Source organism: Scleropages formosus, chromosome 8 (genome assembly GCF_900964775.1).
Source record: "Scleropages formosus chromosome 8, fSclFor1.1, whole genome shotgun sequence".
Taxonomy (NCBI): domain Eukaryota; kingdom Metazoa; phylum Chordata; class Actinopteri; order Osteoglossiformes; family Osteoglossidae; genus Scleropages; species Scleropages formosus.
In genome coordinates, this window is record NC_041813.1 from 4,134,851 (window position 1) to 4,158,380 (window position 23,530).

Consider the following 23,530-nt stretch of genomic DNA (forward strand, 5'->3'; position numbering starts at 1 on the left):
TTTGTGTCATTGCAATTCAAATATCTTTACTCATTCCTCAAAGAAGCAGCAGCAGGGCCTCACTCAGAGCTTGAACAATTAATTCTTTGGTTGCAGGTCTGACTCCTTAGCTGCAATTCTTTCTGCTTTCTCCTCACCCCCACCCTTGTATATAAGGGGAAGGTGGGTGAGTTTAATGCCCCTATTGGCAGTACCACAGTGCTCAGGTACCTGCAGACTTTTCTCTTTCACCTTTTCTCTAACTGCCCCCAAATGAAGCTCATCGCTCTCGGTGTCTGGCAGGAAATGCTCATTTGTTATCCCGGCATCTCCAGCCCTGTCACCTGCAGCGCCCCTCCAGGGGTAGGGAGGGAGAGACTGAATTCATGCCAGTGGATTCTTTGGAAACTGGTTGGACAGGTGTGCTCAACCAGTTGTTTCCATCCCTTGGCAGTGCCTCCACCCAAATGACCCAAGATGTGGCTAGGCTTCTGTGAATACACACACACACACACACACACACACACACACACACACACACACACACACACACACACACACACACAGAGGTATGAAATGCACAGCTCCTCTCCGTTTCCCCAGAAACGACAATGTGATTCTGAAAACAGAATGGTATGCACATCCTGCTATCGGTGAACATAGTCTACATATACGGTTAAAGAAAATAACATGTTTTATGTGTTGTATATGTGTAAGCCACAGTTGGGACTTTTTTCTCCAACAAGTTAAAAATCTTTGGTATCATAATCTTTCCAAAACAAGTTATCTCTCCATTCACTGCTTCCGTCTGATAAAATGTTCTTTATTTAGCAAAATAGTTAAAAATTCAAGCTAATTTTAACACCCATACAATAAAAGTATATAAATAAAACTAAACAATAAGTATGTTATGATGGGTGCTAAAGAGGAGATTAAAAACCACACCGAAAGGTCCCAAAATATTTAAATCCTGCTGAAAAGGAAACTTTGCTTTGCAAATCCAGCACTCAAGATGGCGATATCCTGGCGAATTCTCAGTGTGCTTAAAACCGTTATCTGCATCTTCTCGGTGTGTCGTTATTCATGTCATAACCCATTAACATGATCTTACATAAACGTAATTATAAATTGTGAAGGTGAATAACTACAAATAGGTATTAATTTTAAACGCTAAAGTTACGTTATACACAAAGTATAACTGTAAAATGTAAATGAAATTTAAATTGTTAAAACATTTGAAATATTCATTCGCTACTGTTGACCCACTTGTCTAAGTCAGGGTCACAGTGGTCTGGAGCCTGTCGCAGAAGGATTGGCCACTGTGCCAGTCAGTGTAAGCTATGGGTGGGATATCCCACTGTTGCAGTACTTTAAATATTTTTAAGAAATTAAAAAGCCACATAAGATTTTTGCTGCCTCTGTTACTCAGGATGTTATACCTACTGAACTGCTTGTGTTAAAATCCTTTTGACAGTGATCACCTTCCCTTCTTGAAAAGCACATGCTACGTCAAATACGTGAAACTGAGCTCAGTTTCACAAATGCTATTTGGAAACATTTACGTTCTGGTTTTAGCTGAGAATGTTTCATCCTGTGGCCTTGAGTGCCGAAAGAAGGATATAAAGAAAGGTGATATTCAGTCTCTCAGACTGGATCTTTGTTACCGTTTTAATTGTAATATATTGTCCGTCCAACTCGTCTTTATATGAGTTCATATATTTGACCACAACCAGATTTATTTATTTTATTTATTTTATTTATTTATTTTAACATTTCAGCTTCAGTGTAAATTTCCCCTATTGGGTTCCAATATATCTTATTTCTCTTTTTGGTGCCTGTCTATGTGCTGAGCTCCTTACTTATTTTACTTGTAGCAATCTCTGTGCTCATAGCCTGATACAATATCTTTTGTTCTTGGCAGTTTAGAGAAAAACATTCTAGTCATTTGTTTCTAGGTGTTGTCTCCTTTCTATCAGGGCTTTTTCAGCTGAACTGAGAAGATAGTCAGATGTAATGTGTAGTTCCATCCCTCAGTCAGATCTTCTGTTTGGATTTCTGAAGCTAATCACTATTTTTCAGACACAAAAGGTATTATGGCAGAGATTATGATTGTGATATAACTTGTGAATCTGGGGATTGCTGCTCCCCATTCAGAGCTCCTGGATTTCATTTCTGCCTTTCACTGCGCCCATTGATTTCCCTCGAGGCCCTCAGTCCATAATGGCTCTAATAAAAGCAGTGACCTCATCTGTCATCCACTTTGAGTGTTCACATCAGCTGGAAATAAGAATAAAAAATGTATATTTTATGAATGTTTCCTATTGTATGCTAAAGAGGAGACACATTATGCACTATGGTTCACTCTGAGGGCCATGAGATAGAAGCATCGTTTGAGTGAAACATCTGCGTTCTGTTCTGTCGTAGAACGTTTATCTCACAAGTCCGCTCTTCTGACCAGCGTCGGTGCGAGTGCAATGTTCCGCTATCCCAGGACGGGTTTCGGCAGGCAGAGAAACAGTGCCGTAAAATTAGTGGCCCAAAAATAAACAAACAGGGAAATAAAAGCAAGGCAGCCAAATTAACAGCTGCTGGGAAGCAGCGTTGCGTTTTACTGCTCCCGATCGGCTCGTCGGAAGGGAGGCCGCCTCGGTTCGGCCCTACTAGCTTTTTTTGCTTCGTTGTATTTGCGTTCGTTCTGTCAGCCGACTTCAAGCAAGAAAGTACATTTTCACCGGGGTCCTCTTATACTGCATGCTTTTGTGTATTTGCATAATCCATCTAACTTTAAATGGCCTTCATGTGGTTTAACTGTAGGCTCCCTTTATAGATGTTCCAGCAGCTTCTCTGTATAAACAGTGGGCATCAGTGTAATATCCAAGCCTATAAAGGTTGCTCTGTTTGTCTTTCAAAAATCTTCTTTATTTTATCATTGAATGCATTGTTCCTGGGGTGTATTGGTACTGTTGCTTCTGCTTCCGTTTTCCCATCCGTCTGCATTCTGTGACTCCAGCCTTGTTAGTGGTTTGCTTCACGTTGAGGCCGGTGCTTAAAGTGGAGGTTGCGGATATGTGACCAAGCTCTCCGCCACGGTAGCTCTTCCCTCTCCAATCGACAGCAGCCCCATCTGGCAAACAGCACAGTCTTCACGTTCAATTTGACAGCAGGAGTAACACTTTTGTCTATATGAGCTAAAGCACGGCAAGGCTCTCTCCTGCGTGGACTCCGGATTGAACCGTCCCGAGCTACAGCTGCAGTAATAACCCTCTTGTTTCCTTTAGCTGCAGAACAATAACTCCCTTGTTTCTACCAGCCGTATTACAACAACCCTTGTATTTCTATCAGCCGTCATTGGATAACCCTCTCGTTTTTATCTGCTGTAATATGATAACCCTCTTGTTTCCCATCTGCTGCAGCGCAGTAACTCGCCTTTTGTGTCCCCCGTCCATCCATCCATCCCTGTAGAAGCCACCATCCTGAGCTACGACGGCAGCAAGTTCATGAAGATCCACCTGCCAGTGGTAATGCACACAGAGGCAGAGGATGTGTCGTTGCGCTTCCGTTCTCAGCGGGCCTACGGTATCCTTATGGCCACCACGTCTCGTGACTCTGCTGACGCCCTGCGCCTGGAGCTGGACGCAGGACGCGTCCGGCTCACTGTCAACCTAGGTAACCCCGCTTTCACACCCAACGGCAGACACACACACACACACACACACACACACACACACACACACACACACACACACGCACACACACGCACATGCACACAGAGCCAGGCTCACACCCACGATCTGCACTCGTGCTTTGTGTCCAACAGGCACACCTTCTGGTGCAGCTGTGTCACTTTGGCAAGTTTTATCGAAACAACCCTCTTAATTTTCTTAAGTTGTTTTCACTCCTCAAGGGACATGAATCAAATACAGTGAACTGAGACACACACCCACACACAGGTTTGGTGCTTCACACATTGACTGCTGTTGTGATGCTGTTGCTCTATGTATGCTGATGGGAAGGGGGATGGTGTAGAAAGTCCTTCAATGGCCAAAGTCTGCGGCCCTCAGCTCACTGCCAGATGAGCACGGTGTACCCCTTACCCCCCACAGGGAATGCTTGCTGTCCCCTCCCTCACCCCCCCATCCCCTACAGTACCCAACAACGTTCATCTGCAGGGTCCACGTGGCTGCTCTCACAATAGCAGGTCTCCTGCAGCTCCCCGCAGCCTGGTCACCAATTCTCTCTGACAAATTCCCACTGCACATTTATCCGGAATCAGTTATCTGTCCTATAACTGTCCACGGCAGTGCCTTGCTGCCCCGCTGCTGCTTCATTACACACAGCTGGAAAGGTCATCCGCAGGCCTCCCTGGGGCACAATTAGGAAGGCTGTGCAGAAGCAGCACTAACAGAGATACGCCTGCATATACTCACGCTTACCGTGAAGACCATTTTATCCACTAGAGCCACTGTCTACAGTGGACTTCCTTCACCAATCTGGACACATGCCGCTGACAAGTGTGGCTGCGTTAGTGGGGTGTTTGTGTGAGCGTTCGAAAGAGGATAACCATTTGCACTAGGCTGCACTTTGCTCTATACCCTACCCTACGCTTCCAGGGTTTGCTCTTCGTAAAAGGCACTAAATAAGGGTTTACCTAAAACTGAAGGATTTCTTCAGGGGGAGAAATTTTAAGTTATGTAAACATATATACCGTATGTTTCTGGGTACCTGGTCCTGGCTTTATCCACAAGCTAAAATAGGCTTGTGTCTGCAGGTCTCAGAACCTCAGCGAATTTCCCCAAAATTTTGTTTTAGCCATCTGTTTCGTTGTGCCGCCAGCAGGAACGGGCGCCCAGATGCTGGAGTTTAGCAGCACATACTAATGAGACAACCCTGCTCTGACCACACTGGAGTGTCTTTGGCGACGGGGCCCGTGGCAACAAGGGCGACAGTGCTTAAATGCCAGGTCACCATGGTAACCTCAGATGTCCACTGACGATAAAGATGTTTGTTTATCGAACCTCAGCATTTTATTAACGGTCCCCATTCCCGTGTCAGCCCCCATCCCACCCCCTTTAGGAACGCAAAGCATTCCCTTTATGGGTGTACACATGTTGGTCTTTGGCTGTTTGCGACCACTTTTCTGCTGCGGTTGACAACACATGACCGGCTACAGCCACATGGGGAGTGAGGCTGGGTTTTCAATTGAAATGAGTCCTCAGAGCACTTCTCTGTCCTTTTAGTTCATGAACCAGGGCCATATTGGTCTACTGTAACAGAGGCTAAATAGCACTTTTTACGTGAGTGCATTTGGAACTGTATGTGATCACAGGTATTTCTGAGTGTGGATACCGCCTCTATTTTTTAAAGAACTAATGTTAGTAATTTGAATTTGTCATTGGGTAATTGCTTCTAAAGCAGCAGTTTTGTAATAGCAGTAATACTGCTAAATTAATAGTAGTATTTAGCCTCTAATGATGTATTTATCCTTCAACGCGGCTGCTGAGAAGTGCTATTAGGAGCCCTTAGATCACCGAAGGCATGGCGTCCAGCCTGAACACACTCCACGCTGCATTGTGAGAGAGTGCATCAATGAGTTCGGCCTTCTGAAAAAAGCAAAATTACGAGCGCTCCTTCACATTCGCCCAGATGGCAGCGGTCAGGGGAACGCGATGTCCTTTGAGTGCATTGCTAGAAACCCCTAAGAGATGCGCAACAATCCAGCACACCTCCCCAGTGGCCTGGCTTGGCTGCTGCCGCGATCCCACACTCTGTCTCCAATGTGCTCCCTGTCCCAAATGAATGTGACCTGGAAAATGACAAGGGTCTTCCGTGCTGGCAGGGCCACCTCCGTTAGCCTACCTCTTTTTAAAAAAATAAAAAATAGAGAAACGGTGCATCCCACCCTTCATACTTTAGCCGCCATTTGGATTTGTAATTGGGACTAATTCTGAGATGTTAAAAAAAAAAAAAAAATAATAGTAGAAAATTTAACATTAATATAAAATGCAAATATTTAACCATATAAAGCTACATGCAAACGCATCATAAGCCAATAGTTGCTAAAAATAGAGCGATGCGTTGGTGCTCATCCCAGTGATGTCTCCTTAGAGGGAATGATGGCTTGTCTTTGTGTCCTGGTGCACACAGCGCCATGTTCACAGACCTGAAGCAACCTCTTTGCCAGACTGCTGCTGCTGCTGAAACACATGATGGAAAGCCATTGTGCCCATTGTGACAAATCTGAGCCAGCCCCACAACCTAATGAGTGAGATGCAAGGCAGAGTGAGTGGTGACCACCTTAGACATGGGAGCTCATGCGGACAGGAGAATCTGTGGGCCGCAGTGTCCATGTGTCTGTCCCCAGAGAGGTGGAGACTGTTTTGTAATGGATGTCTGCAGCTATAACCTTGAAGGCTAAATTTACATCTCATCTATTCTTCCCCCATCTAGACTGTATCAGGATTAACTGTACCTCCAGTAAGTGGCAATTCGCATTTCTTTTTCTATGCTTTCTATATACATGCTGTATGTTTTCCTGTATGTAATGTAAGACATTTACAAACTGTCCTGTTCTTTGGAAGTCCATGTTTTTATTATAAATCTGCTGTTAGATCAGGTTAACCATGCTCGGGACTCAGACAATCAGTTTAAAACTATTCGAAGTAAACATGGTGTGAAAAATCACGTGACTGAAAGGTGAGTCTGACCCACCCCCCAGTCACGGGGCACGCATGTAGCCCTCTTTAATTCCTCACTGCAGTTCGAGAGGTGTGGATGATGAGGAAGAAAAATCCAGTTTTCCACCATGCTCAATGTAATCAATGCAGGGAGTTTTAAGAGTCACCATAGGAGTGAAGTGCGGTGATTAATGATGAAAACATCACTGTCACCTAGGGTTCTTCACACCCTGTTTTTTTAATGCCTTTTCTTATTAATAAGCCTTGACATGCTACATTTAAACACCCAATTCAAAATGCACGCTCCTGAAAGTGAGGAGTATTTAGTAATGCATGATTTTATTATTTTTTTAATCTTCTATCTCTCAGCATGCAAATTGATGGGGCTTTTCAAAGCAGAAAGGAAATAAGGACTGTGATTTTATTACTTTAATTAACCTGCACTGAGCAAATGGGCACGTGGAGACGAGGGAATGATAATGGGGGACAGGGGGGAGAGAGGGATGTCGGGGTGAGGGTGTGTGCACGGTTCCTCCCGAGGCATTTCGGGGAAAAGAAATTATTTACAGAATATGATGAGTTGAGTTTATGATAGCTTCTCTAACTTGGCAAAAAAAAAAAAACATTGATATGTTTACTTCATTCGTTGTTGTGGCCACCGAGAGAGATGAGGAGGGAGCTTTTTTGCCCTCTTTCTGAGCCCTCTGAGAGGAAAACCACAGATACACTCTGGTTAGCCAGTCCTTCCGCATCCGTCCTCTTTGTGCAATTTGTCTGGTTCCTTCACATATGGACAAAGCATCAGGGGATGTTAGTCTGTCAGACACGTTGCCTTTAGAAGACATGCAAATGTCTTTTTATACATTAGTGGTGCGTAAGTATTTCAAGTTTGGAAACTGTCACTCGTGTTACAGAAGAGAGAAAGCGAGAGGAAAGGAGAAGACGGGTAAGCCACGTTATTTATCTTACTTACATTTCTCCTTGTGGTGGCATATTTATTTGTGCAAAATCTAGTATGATGTCCCAACAAAAGTATTAGGATAGTTTTAAGTTAAGAGTTTAAGTGATTGCAATAAAAAAATAAAAATTCACTCAATAATAATTACACAACAAGAAACACTTAATGTTTCACAGGCAGAAACACGTGTGTGCACTTTTTGTCACAGAAAAATTAAGCTCCCGCTGCGATGGCTTAATAACCACATAGCAGTTTTCCAAGAGACATATTTTGAATAATAAGTTATAGACATTATTGCAATGTTTTTGCATATTAGATTCATGCACGTTCAAGAACCCCATTTCAGTGTTCGTTACATATATTTGCAGACAAGATTCAGTTGTATTGAAAGCCAAGCTGTCATAAATGCGTAGAGGGAAACATTTGTGCCTTGTTTTACAAACACTGCCGAGGACAGGCGGTGTGCCGGGTATTGAATCTGGCCTATGGGTCCCCAACCCCTCCCTCCCCCTTTCCTCTACTTGGTGGCTAGGCAGCTCAACAATACCTCTGATCGCATCCCTGTTGAAAACTCGATGTCTCAATGGGGAGCCAGACAGCAGCTGTGGGTTTTATTTTCTTGGCAATTTACTGTGCAGGACGGAACAAGATGCTGGGTGCTAAGAGGGGCAGAGACAATATTGCCAGAGTCCTGCTTTTGATCCCCCATTGACAAAATCATTTGATTGACAAAATCATCATCTGAACATGAAGTATTACTTATTAGATATTACACTCCTGCGATGTTCAGGCATCTAGTTATGTTGCGTTGTTATATTCTTTTTCTGCTTCCTTACTTGAGACTAAAGTTAAGTCTTCATCCAGGCTGGTAATTATTTACTCCTGAAACAAACATTTTATTTATGCCCTTTGTGTGTTTTCCTTATGTAAATAATGTGATATAGTATCAAGAAATCATCTAACGTAATATAAAATAATTTAATAATGTAAATGGCAAGAGTGTGGTTAAGATCCCCTTTTAGAATTCTGTACCTGTAATATTAAAGCACCAAAAAGTGTAATTAAGTGTAGTGCTGCATGTGAGTGATGGGTCCAGCATCACAGGGCCTCCTGTCCCCACAGTGGAAACCCCTCTCCACTCGGGGATGCTGTATCTGCAGGTAGACTGCAGGAGGGAGGGCTAGAGCCGCCAGCAGTCTCTCATCCAGCGGACCACCTGGACCGACCAGGTCCTCCAGGCGCAAATACGTCTCAGAAGATTATTCATTCAAGGAAAAGCAGAGATGTGGCATATGGAGAGAGGGAAAGTGAGAGAGGTACCAGTCTTCCAGCAACGGGGAACCAAAAATCCATGAAACATACGGCACCAAATGAGGTCTCACCTGCAGAAAGGCTTGGCAACAAGAGCCACTGTGTTGTCCCTCTCACATCTGCACGTGTGGTTTTACTTATCACAGGCACTCGTTTCAATTTTCCTATTATTATGTCGTCACCTGCAGTTTTTGTTTTGTCCCTGTTTTACTTTTTTTTTTTAAAAAAAATACAGCTATGTACAGAATGTTTTGCTTTTGCCAGATTGTCAGACTTGACCCGTCAAAACATCTTTTCAGCATCATGGCGTTGAATGATATTCCAATTGACTTCCTTTAATAGCAGCCAGCTGTTCTGCCAACTTGTCCCGACATTGTTGCTGCCTCTGTTGTTGATATTTCAGGAGCATTGCAGAAAGGTTGATCTATATGAGGGAAAAAGAAATAGTGTTACTTCAGGTTGAATATTCTCTGTGGGTATTAAAAATTATCTCAAAGTAATGAGTGACAACAAGCTGAATATGTGTTTTTAAACAAATAGGCGGTGCGGAGTTTTTTCATCTGGGTTACGGAAATTTCCTTCTCTTGTTCTCATTTCCAGTTGGTGGTCATCAACCGGTTAGGACGGTGTATGATTGAGTATTGAATGACATTTTTGTAGCTTGTTGTGTTTGAGTTGTGTGCGCACACATGCACACTTGTCCGTGAAGATGTCTGTGTTTTAACTTTATGCATGGAACTCGACCATCTTTTATTCTGCAGTGTAATTATACATATTCCCAGGATTACACTGATGCAAACACATGAGATCACTGTGTTTGCAGAGAAGTCAATGAATAGTAATGGTAGTGATGTTATAGTAAGGAGCAGAAAATAATGCCCCCCCCTTAGTTCGCGCAGTTGTGGATAAAGGAGAGAACATTTTTCATTTTTTATGCATAAATCTGTCAGTATGTGTCCGAGGTGCTGAAATCCCTCTGTATGGAGGGCTGTCATTCAGATCATGGCACTTCTGTAGAACTGGTCTATATGAACGCTGCAAGAGTGACATATTTGGTCCAGCCAGTGGCATCCTGCTTTATCTTAATCACACAAATTGGCTGTCCCACACAGCCATGGGTGGCCATGGTTTTGACATGTGACTGTCAACGCACCTACTTATGGACTGTTTTATCCCGAATTGGGGGGGTTATCTTATTTCTAAAATTTATTCAAGATATTTCTGTCCCAATAATCTAGCATGTTTTCAGAAATGAATTGGTCACACAAATATGTTGCATTATATTCTCAATTTTCGAAGCACATGCTGCTCATCTCGGGGACCGTGTGTGTTGGTAACAAAGTCTGTGGGACAGACCCTCTCCCTGGGTATTGGTGCTCTGCTATTTGCATCAGCACTTCGTGGGGGCATTGGTGAATCCAAATGGAGGCGTAAAAGGGTTGACAGAGAAGGAACGTGCAGGAGATGAATTGAAAGAGGGTCTTGGTGGGGGTTCTGGGGTTGCGTGGAACGCAGAAATATAAGCCATTCCCCTGATCCACCAGGCGGGGGTCCAGTGGTGCATAAGATAAATGGTTTTACTGAAAATATTCTTTTTAAGCAAGTAAGCAACACATTTTAAAGGATTCTTTATACTTTTGTTCATTTTTCTTATGCTTGGAAAATTAAGTTATCAAGTGAAAATTGTTTTTGATATTGAAGTTGAGGGGCAGCTGGTAGCCTAGTGGTTAGAGCAGTTGCCTTTGGACCAAAAGGTTGCAGGTTCCCTGTGGCTTGCTGTTGTACCCCTGAGCAAGGTACTTACCCGTAATATGTCCAGTAAAAATTACCTAGCTGTATACATGGGGGAAAATGCAGTAGTTGTCGGTGGTTTAACATTGTACTTTGCTTTCGGGAAAATCATCAGATAGATGAATAAATATGTTAGTTTTTATAGGCATATGAAACAAGTAATAGTAATAATACTACTAGTAGTAGTAATCCACACACACACACACATTTTCTGAACCGCTTGTCCCATACGGGGTCGCGGGATACCGGAGCCTACCCGGCAACACAGTTTTACTAGTGCTGCACTGTTTTTGTGTCCTTTCCAAATGATACGGTGCACAAGTTTATTTTCCCGTGTTACATTCTCATCTCCTGGCCGAGCTCAGATTTCTTGCATGTTGCTTTCTTTCCGCCGATATCTCCGCCCTTAATCCCCACCGACCGCCTCCGATTGGAGGGAAAGTGCGATGCGGTCGAGTCGATGGAGATGGTAGCACGTGGGAAAGAGCACCCTGCCCTCTCAGCTCGCTTTCAGCAGAAGACATCCTTTCCTACTCTCCTGGGCTGCTCTCCTTCTGTTAGCTACATGTTCATTCGCCCGCGGTTCCTATGGCAACAGACGAAAGTACTAGAAACAGCAATGCCTGCGTCTTTGTTGTGCGAAAATAGAATTTGTTAATAATTCAACATGGTGTGTGTACCGCAATTAAATATAAAAGTATATTTGAAGAGTTTTAACAAATTTGTCACGCTCATCGCTGCGTGTTGCACCTTGTGACATCACTGTGAGTAAAGCAAGTTTGCGTTCATTGTCTGTTTTAGCAGAATTGTATGCAGTTATACACCCGCACCATTTATCTGTTCAAATCGCCGTGCCATGGCGCTCGAGTTGTGGGATTGACTGCCACAGCCGCCGTGACGTCATGTGGATAGGGGCAAGTCGGAGCCTCGGAGAAATCACAGTCCCTATTTCCTCTGTCTGCGATGAGGCCTTTCAGCCACAGCCCCGAAACTCGGAACCCCTGCATGGCCGCTCCTCTGTGAAAAGGTCACGGACAAAAGAGTGTGGAGCAGGGACTGGGCAGCCTGTGTACTTGATAAATGGGATTTAAACACCCATTGCTAAGGGTTTCGTGTTGAAAAGGGTGTTTGCTCTGGAGTGCTTGACACAAACGGACAGTGTGCTCCTCCTTGCACATCTGCTGCGAAACAGTGTTTATGATTCTGTGTCGTCCTCTGGTGGAGGACTGCAGTAAATGTCACTGCTCTCATCGCCACGGTAACAAGGTCTTCTGAGGTTACTTACTGTATTGATGTACGGCTCAGCTGAAACGTTGCTTTCCTGTGGAAATTTCAGAGAACAATTTGAGGAAAATAATTACTTTTGTTCTTTCTCTGTGCCTGGGTGGACAGTATTTCTCCCGCGAGTTTCCCATGGACTTACACAAGTGTACAGTGACCATGGTCTTCTTTTATACTTATTTATTCATTTACTTACTTATTTGCTGCTTTTTTAATATATATAAATAAATATCAGATTGGTGACAAAGTTTAGAATTATATGATTATTCTAACCACCCAAGAGGCTCAGGTGCCTGGAAGATTTATGACATACCACTGATGGTATGGGATTTCCTCCTCTCACTGCTAAGATATCGTGGAGATCCCTACGGAATCTCTTCCAAGACAGTATGAAGTACAGCAGCATTTCAGATGAATAAGTACAGGTGACAGTGGCACTCGAAGATTTGCCATAGGTGAGGGTATAGTAAATATTGTGTATTAAGGGTGGTTGATAACAGCTTCATGAAAGAAGTTGTGAGCACTATGGCTGAGGTAGACTGTGACGAGCACTTAATGACTTTAGGGTCAAAGAAAGGCTGGAAGGTGAATCGATCACTTTTTTCATTACAGCCGTGTCATTAATTTCTTTATGGGATGGTAGTAGAATGAAGATGTAAGAACCAGTCTGGAAGAGGTTTAAAGCTTGACATGATAGTTTACTTGCTTGGCAGGGCACTAGATCGTTGGCTTGAGTTTCCAGGTAACTGAGACCAAGGTTTCACAAAAGTTTCTAATAATGTTAATCAAACATGTCATTGTAGGTATAGATTTTTTTGGCTTCTTCTGGGTCAGCCTGACACAGTATCGGTCCTTTGTTTGTTTCCTCTTTCTATCTCTGTGCATTCACGTCTGTTAACCTTCCCATGGATGTGTGCGGTAACCTCTCTCTGGACTGTCCTACAGGCAAAGGTCCGGAGACCATTTTTGCTGGCTATAATCTGAATGATAACGAGTGGCACACAGTGCGTGTGGTCAGGAGAGGAAAGAACCTGAAGCTCACCGTGGATGAGTTGCAGCCCGTGGAAGGTACTTCGTCCCCTCCCGTCTCACCTTGCCTCGTCTCGCCCTCTATGTCATTAACCGTGAAGGCCCAGTGCATTTGTCTTCCAGGGGAAGCTGGAATCATGCATCAGGTAACACGATGGAAACACAGAGGTGTGGCGTGACACCTCTCGCACTCTTATTCAAGTCTATGTGTGGAGGACTGCTGGCCCTTGATTGACTTTTAGCCAGAGCTGAGCACCGCAACTCCTAAAGCCCACTGAACTTTTATTGCATCTTTAATGATGATAAGATTAAAAATCGTTGCCTGGACTGTTTTACAGTATTGGAAGTAATGTGGGATTTCTTATTTATTCATGGTTCCTAGAGGTTGTTACTCTTTTAATCTGAGCGTTCTTTCTAGAGCGCAGCCTTTGAGGTCCATGTAATGAATAGGAGAACGAAAGTAATACATTACATAGAGGCAGTGAATAGAAGGACAAGCGGGTAGGAAACGCTCCGTTATAAAGCCGAAGGCCAAAGAGGAGCAGGAGCCTTCATTGACGCCAGGCAGAAGGGACTGCGTGTGCCAGCCTACAGTGGGTATGAGGACCGACAAAAAGAATGCACATGGCTGGCTGCTACATTATTATTGAAACCACCTCACAGTTTCGGTGTCCTGCACCCAACAACATGTATTTGATGTAGGATGCAGTGAATATGGTAGCACTGCTTCAGTTCATCCTTTAATGAGATTCCTGTGGTTATTCTTTGCAGTGCACTTGTCAATATTGTGAAAACACAGTCTGACTACATATCGTTCTCGGCTTCAAGAGGTCCTTCTACTGGAGTTTGACATAATGCAAAATTTGTTAAAAAATATATACAGTGGCTCCTCAGCTTACAAATGCAAATGGGACCAGACATTCATTTATTTTTAATTTTACTAATCGTGATCAATGATTATAATAATACAGACCTAACTTAATTTGTTTGTTATCATGTTAGGTTCTGTAAATCATAGTTGTGTAAATACTGAATATAGTTGTAAAGAGTAAAAATACTATACGACTTCTCCTTTTTCACTTGGAGTGAATTAAAATGAACAAAAATAAACTTTTCAGTGAAAGCATTAAAATGACTGGAAAAATGTCTCTACAGACTTGTACTCAGTGCTGATTGTTTATAGGTTCAACCATTTTATTTTTTGTTACATTATTTCTACACACTGACCTGTGTCCTTCAGTTGTATATATTCTTGTAGAAATGTATCAGTTTTGCATACTGTCAGGTACCGTGATGCCTTCAGAATCCCAGCATGCCATTGAGAAACCGAGAAGAAGCACTGTAGTCTCTAGACTTTGGAAATTCACATGGTGTATTTTCAAGTGTGACAGCTCTGCAAGTGACCACCCCATTACCCTCCTTTCCTACCTCCCCCTCTCAACCCCTTCTTTCCCACTTTTGGCCAACCCACTTCACCCCCACCCCCACCCCCCCAAAAAGGTCAAATGGCGGGTGACCACACACAGCTGGAGTTCCACAACATTGAGACAGGCATCGTGACTGAGAAGCGGTATATGTCGGTGGTGCCCTCTAATTTCATCGGCCACCTGCAGAGCCTTATCTTCAATGGTATGGCCTATATTGACCTCTGCAAGAATGGCGACATTGACTACTGCGAGCTCAACGCCATGATTGGCTACAAGATCATCATCGCCGACCCGGTGACCTTCAAGTCCCGCTCTAGCTATGTAGCGCTGAGCACTCTGCAGGCCTACTACACCATGCATCTCTTCTTCCAGTTCAAGACCACCTCCTCGGATGGGCTCATCCTTTACAACAGTGGCGATGGAAATGACTTCATTGTGGTGGAACTGGTCAAGGGGTAGGTGTGCCAGAATTATGAAAGTGACCCAGTGTGAGGAAACATTTTGTGTTAGATGACACTTTTAGAGGTTTTATAGCCAAAATTCAGTGTTATGTTTGGCACAAACCTAACACTGCCCATGCGTCAAGATACACTGATCCTACAGTGAAGTGTGGTGGTGGCAGCATCATGCTATGGAGATGCTTATCATAAGCAGGGATGGGACATCATTACAAAACTGAAGAAAGAATGGATACAGGGAAATACTGTAAGAGAACCTGCTTCAGTCTGCGAAGAGAGAAAATTCACCTATCAGCAGGACAGTGATCACAAGCAGAATTATTAATATTATGATCTTGTAAACATCAGTGAGTAAAATATAATAAATTAAACTTCAAAAAAATAAAAAAAGATATGAAATGGCTAATTAGAAATAATCAAGCACTTTCAGCATCTTGAGCAGTTACTCTTTCTATAGTTTTTCAAAATGGAAAAAATCTTTTAACTTTCATTGGTAGTGACAAATTTTTTCAGGTATCTCTCAGCATGACATAAAAAGACAGGAAAAAAAAAGAAAGTGGACAAAGAAAAGCACAAGAAAGTGAGCACCACAAAAAAATAGAGCACTGAGTGAAGTTAGATCTGATCCTGCACTCATTCCCATGACTTTTACTTCAGAACTCAAAAAAAAAAAAAGTTCCTCCACTGATTTATGTTCAGAGTTGTAAGGTTACACTGACCAGAAACTGCTCCACTCTCTTATGCTGTTTATGGTACCGTTTTTAATTATTTGAATAGAATGCAATAGAATTCATCATTTTAGTTACAATTATTAGAAAATATATCTATATTTTATATTTGTGTTTATAATACATCTGCTACACAAGCATGCATAAAAATGCTTTTTATTTTCGGTATTTTAATTTCTGGTGATATGGTTTTCATCAGGGAACCTGCTGTTTATTTCCTCATATATTGTCAATTCCCCACAAGGTGGTTTCATGTAACAGCTTTACCGTGGTAAGCAGGGGATTGGGGAATATATACAAGCCTAAAAAAAAAAAAGCCTTTTGTCCAGAAAGAAAAGAAGCGATGACCCCCCCCCAGGGAGAAGTCTTACTACTTGCATTAACAGTGACGCCACTCTATACATGAAGATGATAATAGGAACACCTGTTTTGGCAGGTACCTGCACTATGTGTGGGACTTGGGCAACGGGGCGCACCTTATCAAGGGTAACTCCAACAAGCCGCTCAACGACAACCACTGGCACAACGTGATGATCTCCCGTGACGGCAACAACCTGCACACGGTCAAGATTGACACCAAGGTCACCACACAGACTTCCACGGGGGCCAAGAACCTGGACCTGAAAGGTGCTTTGGGCTCGGGTGGGGATGGGAGCAGTCACGTCCAAGTCTGTAGGTGATCGGGCTCTCCTCTCGGGTGAATGCTCTAGCCGGGGTTTATGTGAACTGTGCAGACATTTGCAGTACTGATCTTCGCTAAAAGGGGTGATTATGCTTCCGGGGGTTCCTGAAAGTGGAAGAAATGATATGGATGTCCACTCCAAGCCCAAAAGCACAGTGTAAACTGAGAACAGTGTTAATTGCTGAGGAAGAAGCAGTCCGCTGTTCACTTAAATCCTGTCATTAATAGAGCGAAGCACCGCTGCCCATGCTGAAGTTTAAATGTAGCACATTCTAATGACTGGGAGGAGAGTTTCAGTACCCTTGGGCACAGACTCCAAGGCAAGAAAAGCCTCAGGGCTTTCACCTTTTAAAAGTATATGTATAATGTGAATAACAGTTGGCAGCCTCAGTCTGAGGAGCATGGCATCATGGGTTTGGTGTAGCAGATTCTCCTCCATATGTCTAATGGACGCTGATGGAAACTGAGGAACTGTGCGATGGGGTAGATAGTCTGGGCATTTTCAAGTGAGGTGAGCAGCCTTTACTATGAGAGTTCTTCAAGGCTGCTGGGACTTCTGGGTAAAGACGGGAGTGCTCAAATACTGTCATATTCAGCTGCTTTCTTCTTCTTTGAAATTGATCATTAATTCAATACCCAAGGATATTCCCTGCTATAAATGAGGGTTATTGGATACGGCTGCGCTCCAGAAAATGTTCTATGTCTCCCTGTTCAGGGGTTTCGCTTGCCGCGACAGCTCCTCGCGACACAGGTGTAGTTGAGATCTGTACTGACAGATTGACAGGCACGAATTCCAGCTTTCCTTCTAATACTCGGATATTCTTGCATCACCTGCGACACAGGTTTTCTGCGATGCCAGTCTTGTTGTTTAAAGGAGGCGCCGCCAGAGGGCAGTAGTGTCACATGCCACGGCAGCAGGACAGGGGACAGCAGTCCCTGGTCACACTACTCAGTCACAAGAGTCAGAAGGCTGGAATGTGCTGCAGACAGAGGAGATGTGTCTGACGCCTCAGGTCATTTTGCCCCTGCTTGTGCCCCACTCTTTGTCTGCGTCCTGCTTCAGGTAACTTGTTCATCGGAGGAGTCGCCAAGGAGGTGTACCGGGACCTGCCCAAACTGGTTCACGCCAAAGAGGGCTTCCAGGGGTGCCTGGCGTCAGTGGACTTGAATGGACGCCTTCCGGACCTGCTTTCGGACGCCCTGGCTTGCGTGGGCCAGATCGAAAGGGGGTGCGAAGGTGAGGATGAGCCCCGCTGCCCCTTCATCCAGCAGATGATCTCCAGTTCCTGCAGCACCCTTGGTCACGTGACCCGATTGCTGGGCTCACTTCTGGCCTGTGCTGCATCTCTGCTGTGCCTTCCCTGAGTGCCTTCTGCATTGATGATCTAGCCGGTGTTACCTAGCAGGGGCAGTGGTTCTCATTGCCAGAGCGTGCCTTTTATAGGCGTAAGCGTGTTTATTTATTAATCAGCACAATTTATTATTTAGCGAAGCGCCAAGAAGCCAAGGCAGTAGAGAGGACGCGCTTACATCAATGCTGGTATATTGGAGTTGTTCTTTGCTAACACTTGTGTTTTGAGTTTAAGTTTCAGCTTGTGTTTGTTTATTCATTTGTTTATTCTGTTAATAATTAATTTGCCTGTTTTTTAAGCATATAATTTTGGAAATTTGGATCGGGAAGAGCCATTCCTAGGCTTTGCACACTTGTGAGGAGGTGTGTAAAGGAGATTTGGACAAGCAGGTGACAGGTGGGATTTCACACGAGGAGAGTACTGGATTGGACCTCCCTCACCCCCCCCCCCCCCAGATTCATCATCATTAACATCACTTTAGATGGACCCCCTTTACTGTAGTATTACTGTGGACTGCAGCAGTTTGATTTCATAGTTCTTTGCATGCCATTGAATGGCATCCAGGACATTGAGCGGGTAAAATAAACAAAACATAAGTCACTATTCTGCGAGCATATTATTTGAGTTGTATTTCTTTATAATCATATTACATTCCATTTACACATTTGTATTATTTGTGTTATTTTCCCATTTCATCTGTATTCTCCTTTTGGTTTATGCATGCCAAATAAATCTGAGTATTTGCCAAGAGCAAACCTCCTGAATTATGTATGATGTTTTTCTGTTGCATGCATTGACTTGAGTTTACTTATTATTCTGTTTGAATTGCATACACAATGAACATTTGATTTCGTTGTCCTAATCATTTACACAGTTTTAATTTCAAACGTTCTCTTACATCAGCTTCCACTCTCGACCACTATTCATTATTAACTACTAATGCCTTTCTCCCTAAAAGCCCTTTCCATTAACATTGCTGCTTCTTGACGCCAGGTCTATTTTTTGTGGGTTTCGGTAAAAGCCTTCAGCGGGTGCAGGTGCGGGGGTAACGTACTGATTCTGTCTTCCTAACAACTCGGCACCCGAAAGTTCCCAGTTTGTCCCCAGCACCTTTCACATCCCCATCCTCAACATCCTTATTGGTGTCTCCCTTCTCTCCTCAGCGAACATGCAAAATAGCAAACGTCACATCTGCAGAATGAGGATTGCCTGCACCGGGAATATACCGTGCTCCCACGTTGCGTAAAGTAAAACCACAATAACCGCAGTTCTCTTACAGCATAGCAGTTTTGTCCCATTGTTTGACACTCAACCCCATTAATGCATTAAAGCCCAACAGCTTAAATTATTCCTCATACTACATTCTGCAGTTTTTTTTTTTTTTTTTATAATGAAGATATTATTGGCTACTATAAGTAGATTAAAGTTCTTTCGGGACCCCTTATGAATAGCGAAGAGAAATAGCAGGTGCTTTAGTCAGTATATGAGCAATTAAAACACAGCTAGACAACTGGCTCCCAGCAGTCGCCAATCACTCCATCTCCCTGCCACCCATGGTGTCACATTTACCTGTTTTATACTCTTTTGTTACCCATTTCAATACCTCCTTTGCTCTTCTCCCGGTCCATTGATGGCTCCGGTCCAGCTCTGCTTTTAACTGTCCAGCCTTCCCTCTTTCTCTCTCTCTCTCTCTCTCTCTCTCTCTCTCTCTCTCACTACCTATTTTCTGCCTGTTTCTCTGAAAAGATTGAATACAAACCACTGACATTTCAATGCTTTACTAACATCTGATATATTTTGCCTGTTTTTTTCTTTTATTTTGCTGACAAAAGTTGCATTGATGAAAGCTGACTTGCAAGGTAGATAGCCGTGTTTGTCGGAATCAAGTCTGAACCTTTGCATATGCACCCCTCCCTGCCCCCGTCCTCCAGAAAACTGAAATGGAGTATGTGCTCACCTTTTTATGTCACATGGAAAGTGAATGAGCTGCTGAACCATAGTGAATACAAGAGCCGAGACGACATCTTGTATTCCCAGCTATGGGGTTCTGCGTCCTGTAGGTCCTGTGACGTATGTGGTCACCTCGGTATTTCAGCTCATGTTTGTCCTCGGATGTTTTCTTCCGTCCTGTCGACCACATTGTGCCATTTTCTAAAGCATGCTTTTTACCTGCTCTGCCCAACATCTCTTCAACCGATAATAGGTGTCACCGCTGCATGCTGTCTCGACACGACTTGCAAACATACGTGTGGAAGTGCACCATGACTTTGGGGGTCCCAAAATGTATGTAAAGACATTCTTGCTATTAATGGTAGGAAGCCTTGATTTTTCTGAATGCTTACCATAGTAAATTATTACAAGAGGGAATCCTGCAAGTATTTCAGTCAAAATAACCGATTTTTAAAACCAGTTAAAGATCAGAAGTAAGTAAAATTTAAGAGAATCAATACTGTTTTCAGTTGGCTTCAGCAGAATATACTGCTTTTAAGAGCCAATCCAGTCATAAACTGAGATTTCAATATATCTTGCCCTTCTGCTGTATGAGTTCTTAGAGCATTATTTGTATATTTGTACAGTATTGTACACAATGTCAATATGTGTAGTTATTTCACAGCCTCACATGGAGATTACTGTGGAAAGTATTGCATTCCATGGCAACAAGGGAAAGAATATTCTGTGGCTTTTTTGTTTTTTTTACAGAATTCAAGTTTATTTGCCGAGATTTAAATCCAATAATAATAATGATCATAATCATTAGACTAAAATGAACTGCATACTTGCTTGTAATGACAAAAAGAAAAAAAGATGTTTAAACTGAATACTAATGTTAAACTGAATGTCAATACCTTTTTTTCTACCGTAATTGCATATTGAATTAGGTTAAATCCTAGTAATGGCCTAAAAACTGATCTTGGCCCTAACATCACATAAATCACTTATTAACATCCATACTAACCCCTTCTCATTCCACTGGCATCAAACCATTCTTCGGGCGGCCGCTGAAACTGACAGAACAACGTAGGTGAGCTAGTTTTGATGGATCCCGATTTGATACTGAAAAAGGAAGGAAGAAAAAACTGCCTTTGTATTTCGTGCATTCAGAAGTGTTTGGGTCCATCAGACCTCTTTGACCACTTGTGGATAAGAAGGCTGCTCAAGTGCTCTTGCTCCAGCGTGCTTCAGGCGAGAAGTTTCAGGGAGAAGTTTATGGCAAAAAACAAAAGGCTATCCTGCTTTGTCGGTGCCTTCATCTTTGGAGAATGATGTGATTTAAAGATGACCATTTTTTGCTGCTCTTTCTTTCATCCCCATCCACACACTCACACCCAGCATGGACACGCTCTCTTTCTCTCTCACACACACACACACACACACACACAAACAAACTGGAACCCCTCGGTTCTTTTCAAGCACACTCACAGAAGAATGAATAAACCGGAGCCCTTAATTGTTGTTGGGGGTGTCATCTGCCCTCTTCCTCTCCCACCATCTGTCTTCCTTCGCCAGGGTGCCTGGTCAGCCGCCTCTCAGCTCCGGGCAGCTTCCTCCAGACCTCACTCTTCCTGTCTCGGTCAGAGAGTGTGGGCCGCGTTGGCTGTGTGACTGTGTGCGCTCACGCACTTCCTGATTCCTACTACTGAAATCTAACACACACTTCTGCTCTTCCTATCGCTCCAACAGAATGCATTAGTTCTGCAAAGGACATAAAATACATAAATATAAATGTTATTTAAACTTTGCTTAAAAAAAAAAAAAAACTTTTAAAAATGCTCATCTTTCCACTGTATGTGTACCTAAAATTGTGCAAAGCGTATTCTGCGTTGGAGACAGAAGGTTCTGGAGAGAGGGCTGCTTCACTGGGTCCGTGACAGCTAAACATATTAAAAACTGACCTGGATTTAAAAAAAAAAAGAAAAAAGAAAAAGATACCATAAGTTGAGGGCAGGACGGGAGTCTTTCTGAACCGCTCTTCCAATGCAAACGCACCTTTTTTCGGGGTCAGGCCCCCTTCTGGTCACTCCCTGCTGCGGTGTTGTCCACCTTTTGTCAACGACTCCCCTCCCACCCTCTCGCCAGAATCCTCCTGGTAACTCCCCCGAGTCACAGACTAATAAGGTAAACAAAATGCCATCTTTTGGAATGAAGCCTTCATGTTCTTGTGTTAGAGTTGTGTAGCGGTCCTGCTTTCCATTCGCATCATCTGACCGCACGGTGCAGCTGCGTCAGATGGGATGTCAGGTAACACACCTGTGCAGCTGCCGTTCCTCTCTGTGTGCTCTGGTGCATGGGGCTTTGCGTGTTTCTTGTGTGTATGCATGCACATGTTTGTGTGTGTGTGTGTGTGTGTGTGTGTGTGCGCGCCACTATTTTGGATATTTGCTCATGGGCTCTCGATCAGCTCTCTTGGTGAAAGACGCGGACGGGTTCCTGTGATTCCTGCGAGAGATGCAGATTTCAAAGCAAGAAGCCAGTATGGGTCCATGAAACCAGCTGGTGTTGACCCATATTGAGCCAGTTGACCGCAGTGGTCTGCCTTCATGAAGTTCACCGATTCTTTTTTTAGGGTTGCGTAAAGGCCATTTGGTGAACACACCTTAATTTGTGTGACCCATACCGATTCACATTTCTAGCAGTACAATATGATGAAACTTGATAAGAAACAGAAGCCCTGTTTAGAGATGCGATTGTGCGGACTGCTGTGTATGATCTGGCTCCTCCATCTCTCCTTCCGCACCCTCATCAGGCCCCAGCACCACCTGCCAGGAGGACTCATGCGCCAACCAGGGCATTTGCCTGCAGCAGTGGGAGGGCTTCACCTGCGATTGCAGCATGACTTCCTTCAGCGGACCCCTGTGCAACGACGGTGAGTTGTCCTCCACTTCCTGTTTCTTGCCCCGCTGCATTGTGGAGGTGCAGAGGGACCTTCACATGTCCACCATGTGTTCACATCTATTTATCTGACAGCTTTCTCCACTTCACTTGCAGTGATTTTCCCATTTATGCATCATGCTCTATCAGTTCAGTACCTTGATCAAGGTCCTATGGCGGGAACAGGGATTCGTAACCGGGGTCCTTCTAGTGCCCCCCCCCCCCCCCCCCCCCCCTTGAATAACATCTGATTGTGTCTAAAAATGATCTCTAGGATGTTTCTCTTCAACTTCATTTCATAATAATCTGCCTCTGTTTTCTACTTAATTCATTATAATACAGGGAAACAACTATATTTTCTGTTTATTGTTCACATTGTAGGGGGGTGCGGTGGTGCAGTGGGTTGGACCGCAGTCCTGCTCTCCGGTGGGTCTGGGGTTCGAGTCCCGCTTGGGGTGCCTTGCGGCGGACTGGCGTCCCGTCCTGGGTGTGTCCCCTCCCCCTCCGGCCTTACGCCCTGTGTTGCCGGGTTGGCTCCGGTTCCCCGTGACCCCGTATGGGACAAGCGGTTCTGAAAATGTGTGTGTGTGTGTGTGTGTGTGTGTTCACATTGCCCCATTCATACTTTTTTAGCTGACACTTTTATGCAGAGTTACTTACTGTATGAAATTACTTTGAACCATTTACCCATGTGCACAGCAGGGATGATTTTGTTCAAGTAGGGTGCTACAACAGTGGGTGGGATTCAAACCAGCAACCTTCTGATCCAAGGCTGGCAGCTCTAAGCAGTGTGATAACCTGCCGCCCCCCCTTTTCTTTACATGCCGTTTGGCTCTGAATTGAGCTTCAAATCCACGGGGCGATTTCCTTGGGAGACACATTGGGGGAAAGGTAAGCGTTGGCACCTGCTGTCACAGCGCTTTCTGTGCGCGTTGTGTGCCACTGCGCGGTGAGCTGCAGCTCGGCGTTCCCGACAGCCTTGTGTCAACCG

At 43.9% G+C, this 23,530-nt stretch overlaps 1 protein-coding gene across 22 annotated transcripts in view; it reads left to right on the top strand.

Annotated features, from left to right (window-relative positions):
• nrxn1a (neurexin 1a) overlaps window positions 1-23,530 on the top strand; it is a 330,335-nt gene that overhangs the window by 141,180 nt on the left and 165,625 nt on the right. For 12 of the 22 annotated variants that reach the window (XM_029254386.1, XM_029254388.1, XM_029254396.1 and 9 more), the window contains 7 exons: window positions 3,442-3,645; window positions 6,427-6,453; window positions 12,940-13,062; window positions 14,524-14,905; window positions 16,073-16,263; window positions 17,382-17,555; window positions 22,415-22,534. In XM_029254386.1, the coding sequence (XP_029110219.1) occupies window positions 3,442-3,645; window positions 6,427-6,453; window positions 12,940-13,062; window positions 14,524-14,905; window positions 16,073-16,263; window positions 17,382-17,555; window positions 22,415-22,534 (1,221 nt within the window). Of the gene's footprint in view, window positions 1-3,441; window positions 3,646-6,426; window positions 6,454-12,768; window positions 13,063-14,523; window positions 14,906-16,072; window positions 16,264-17,381; window positions 17,556-22,414; window positions 22,535-23,530 lie in introns of those variants that run through there. The other 10 variants (XM_029254393.1, XM_029254398.1, XM_029254400.1 and 7 more) reach the window with 2 other exon arrangements.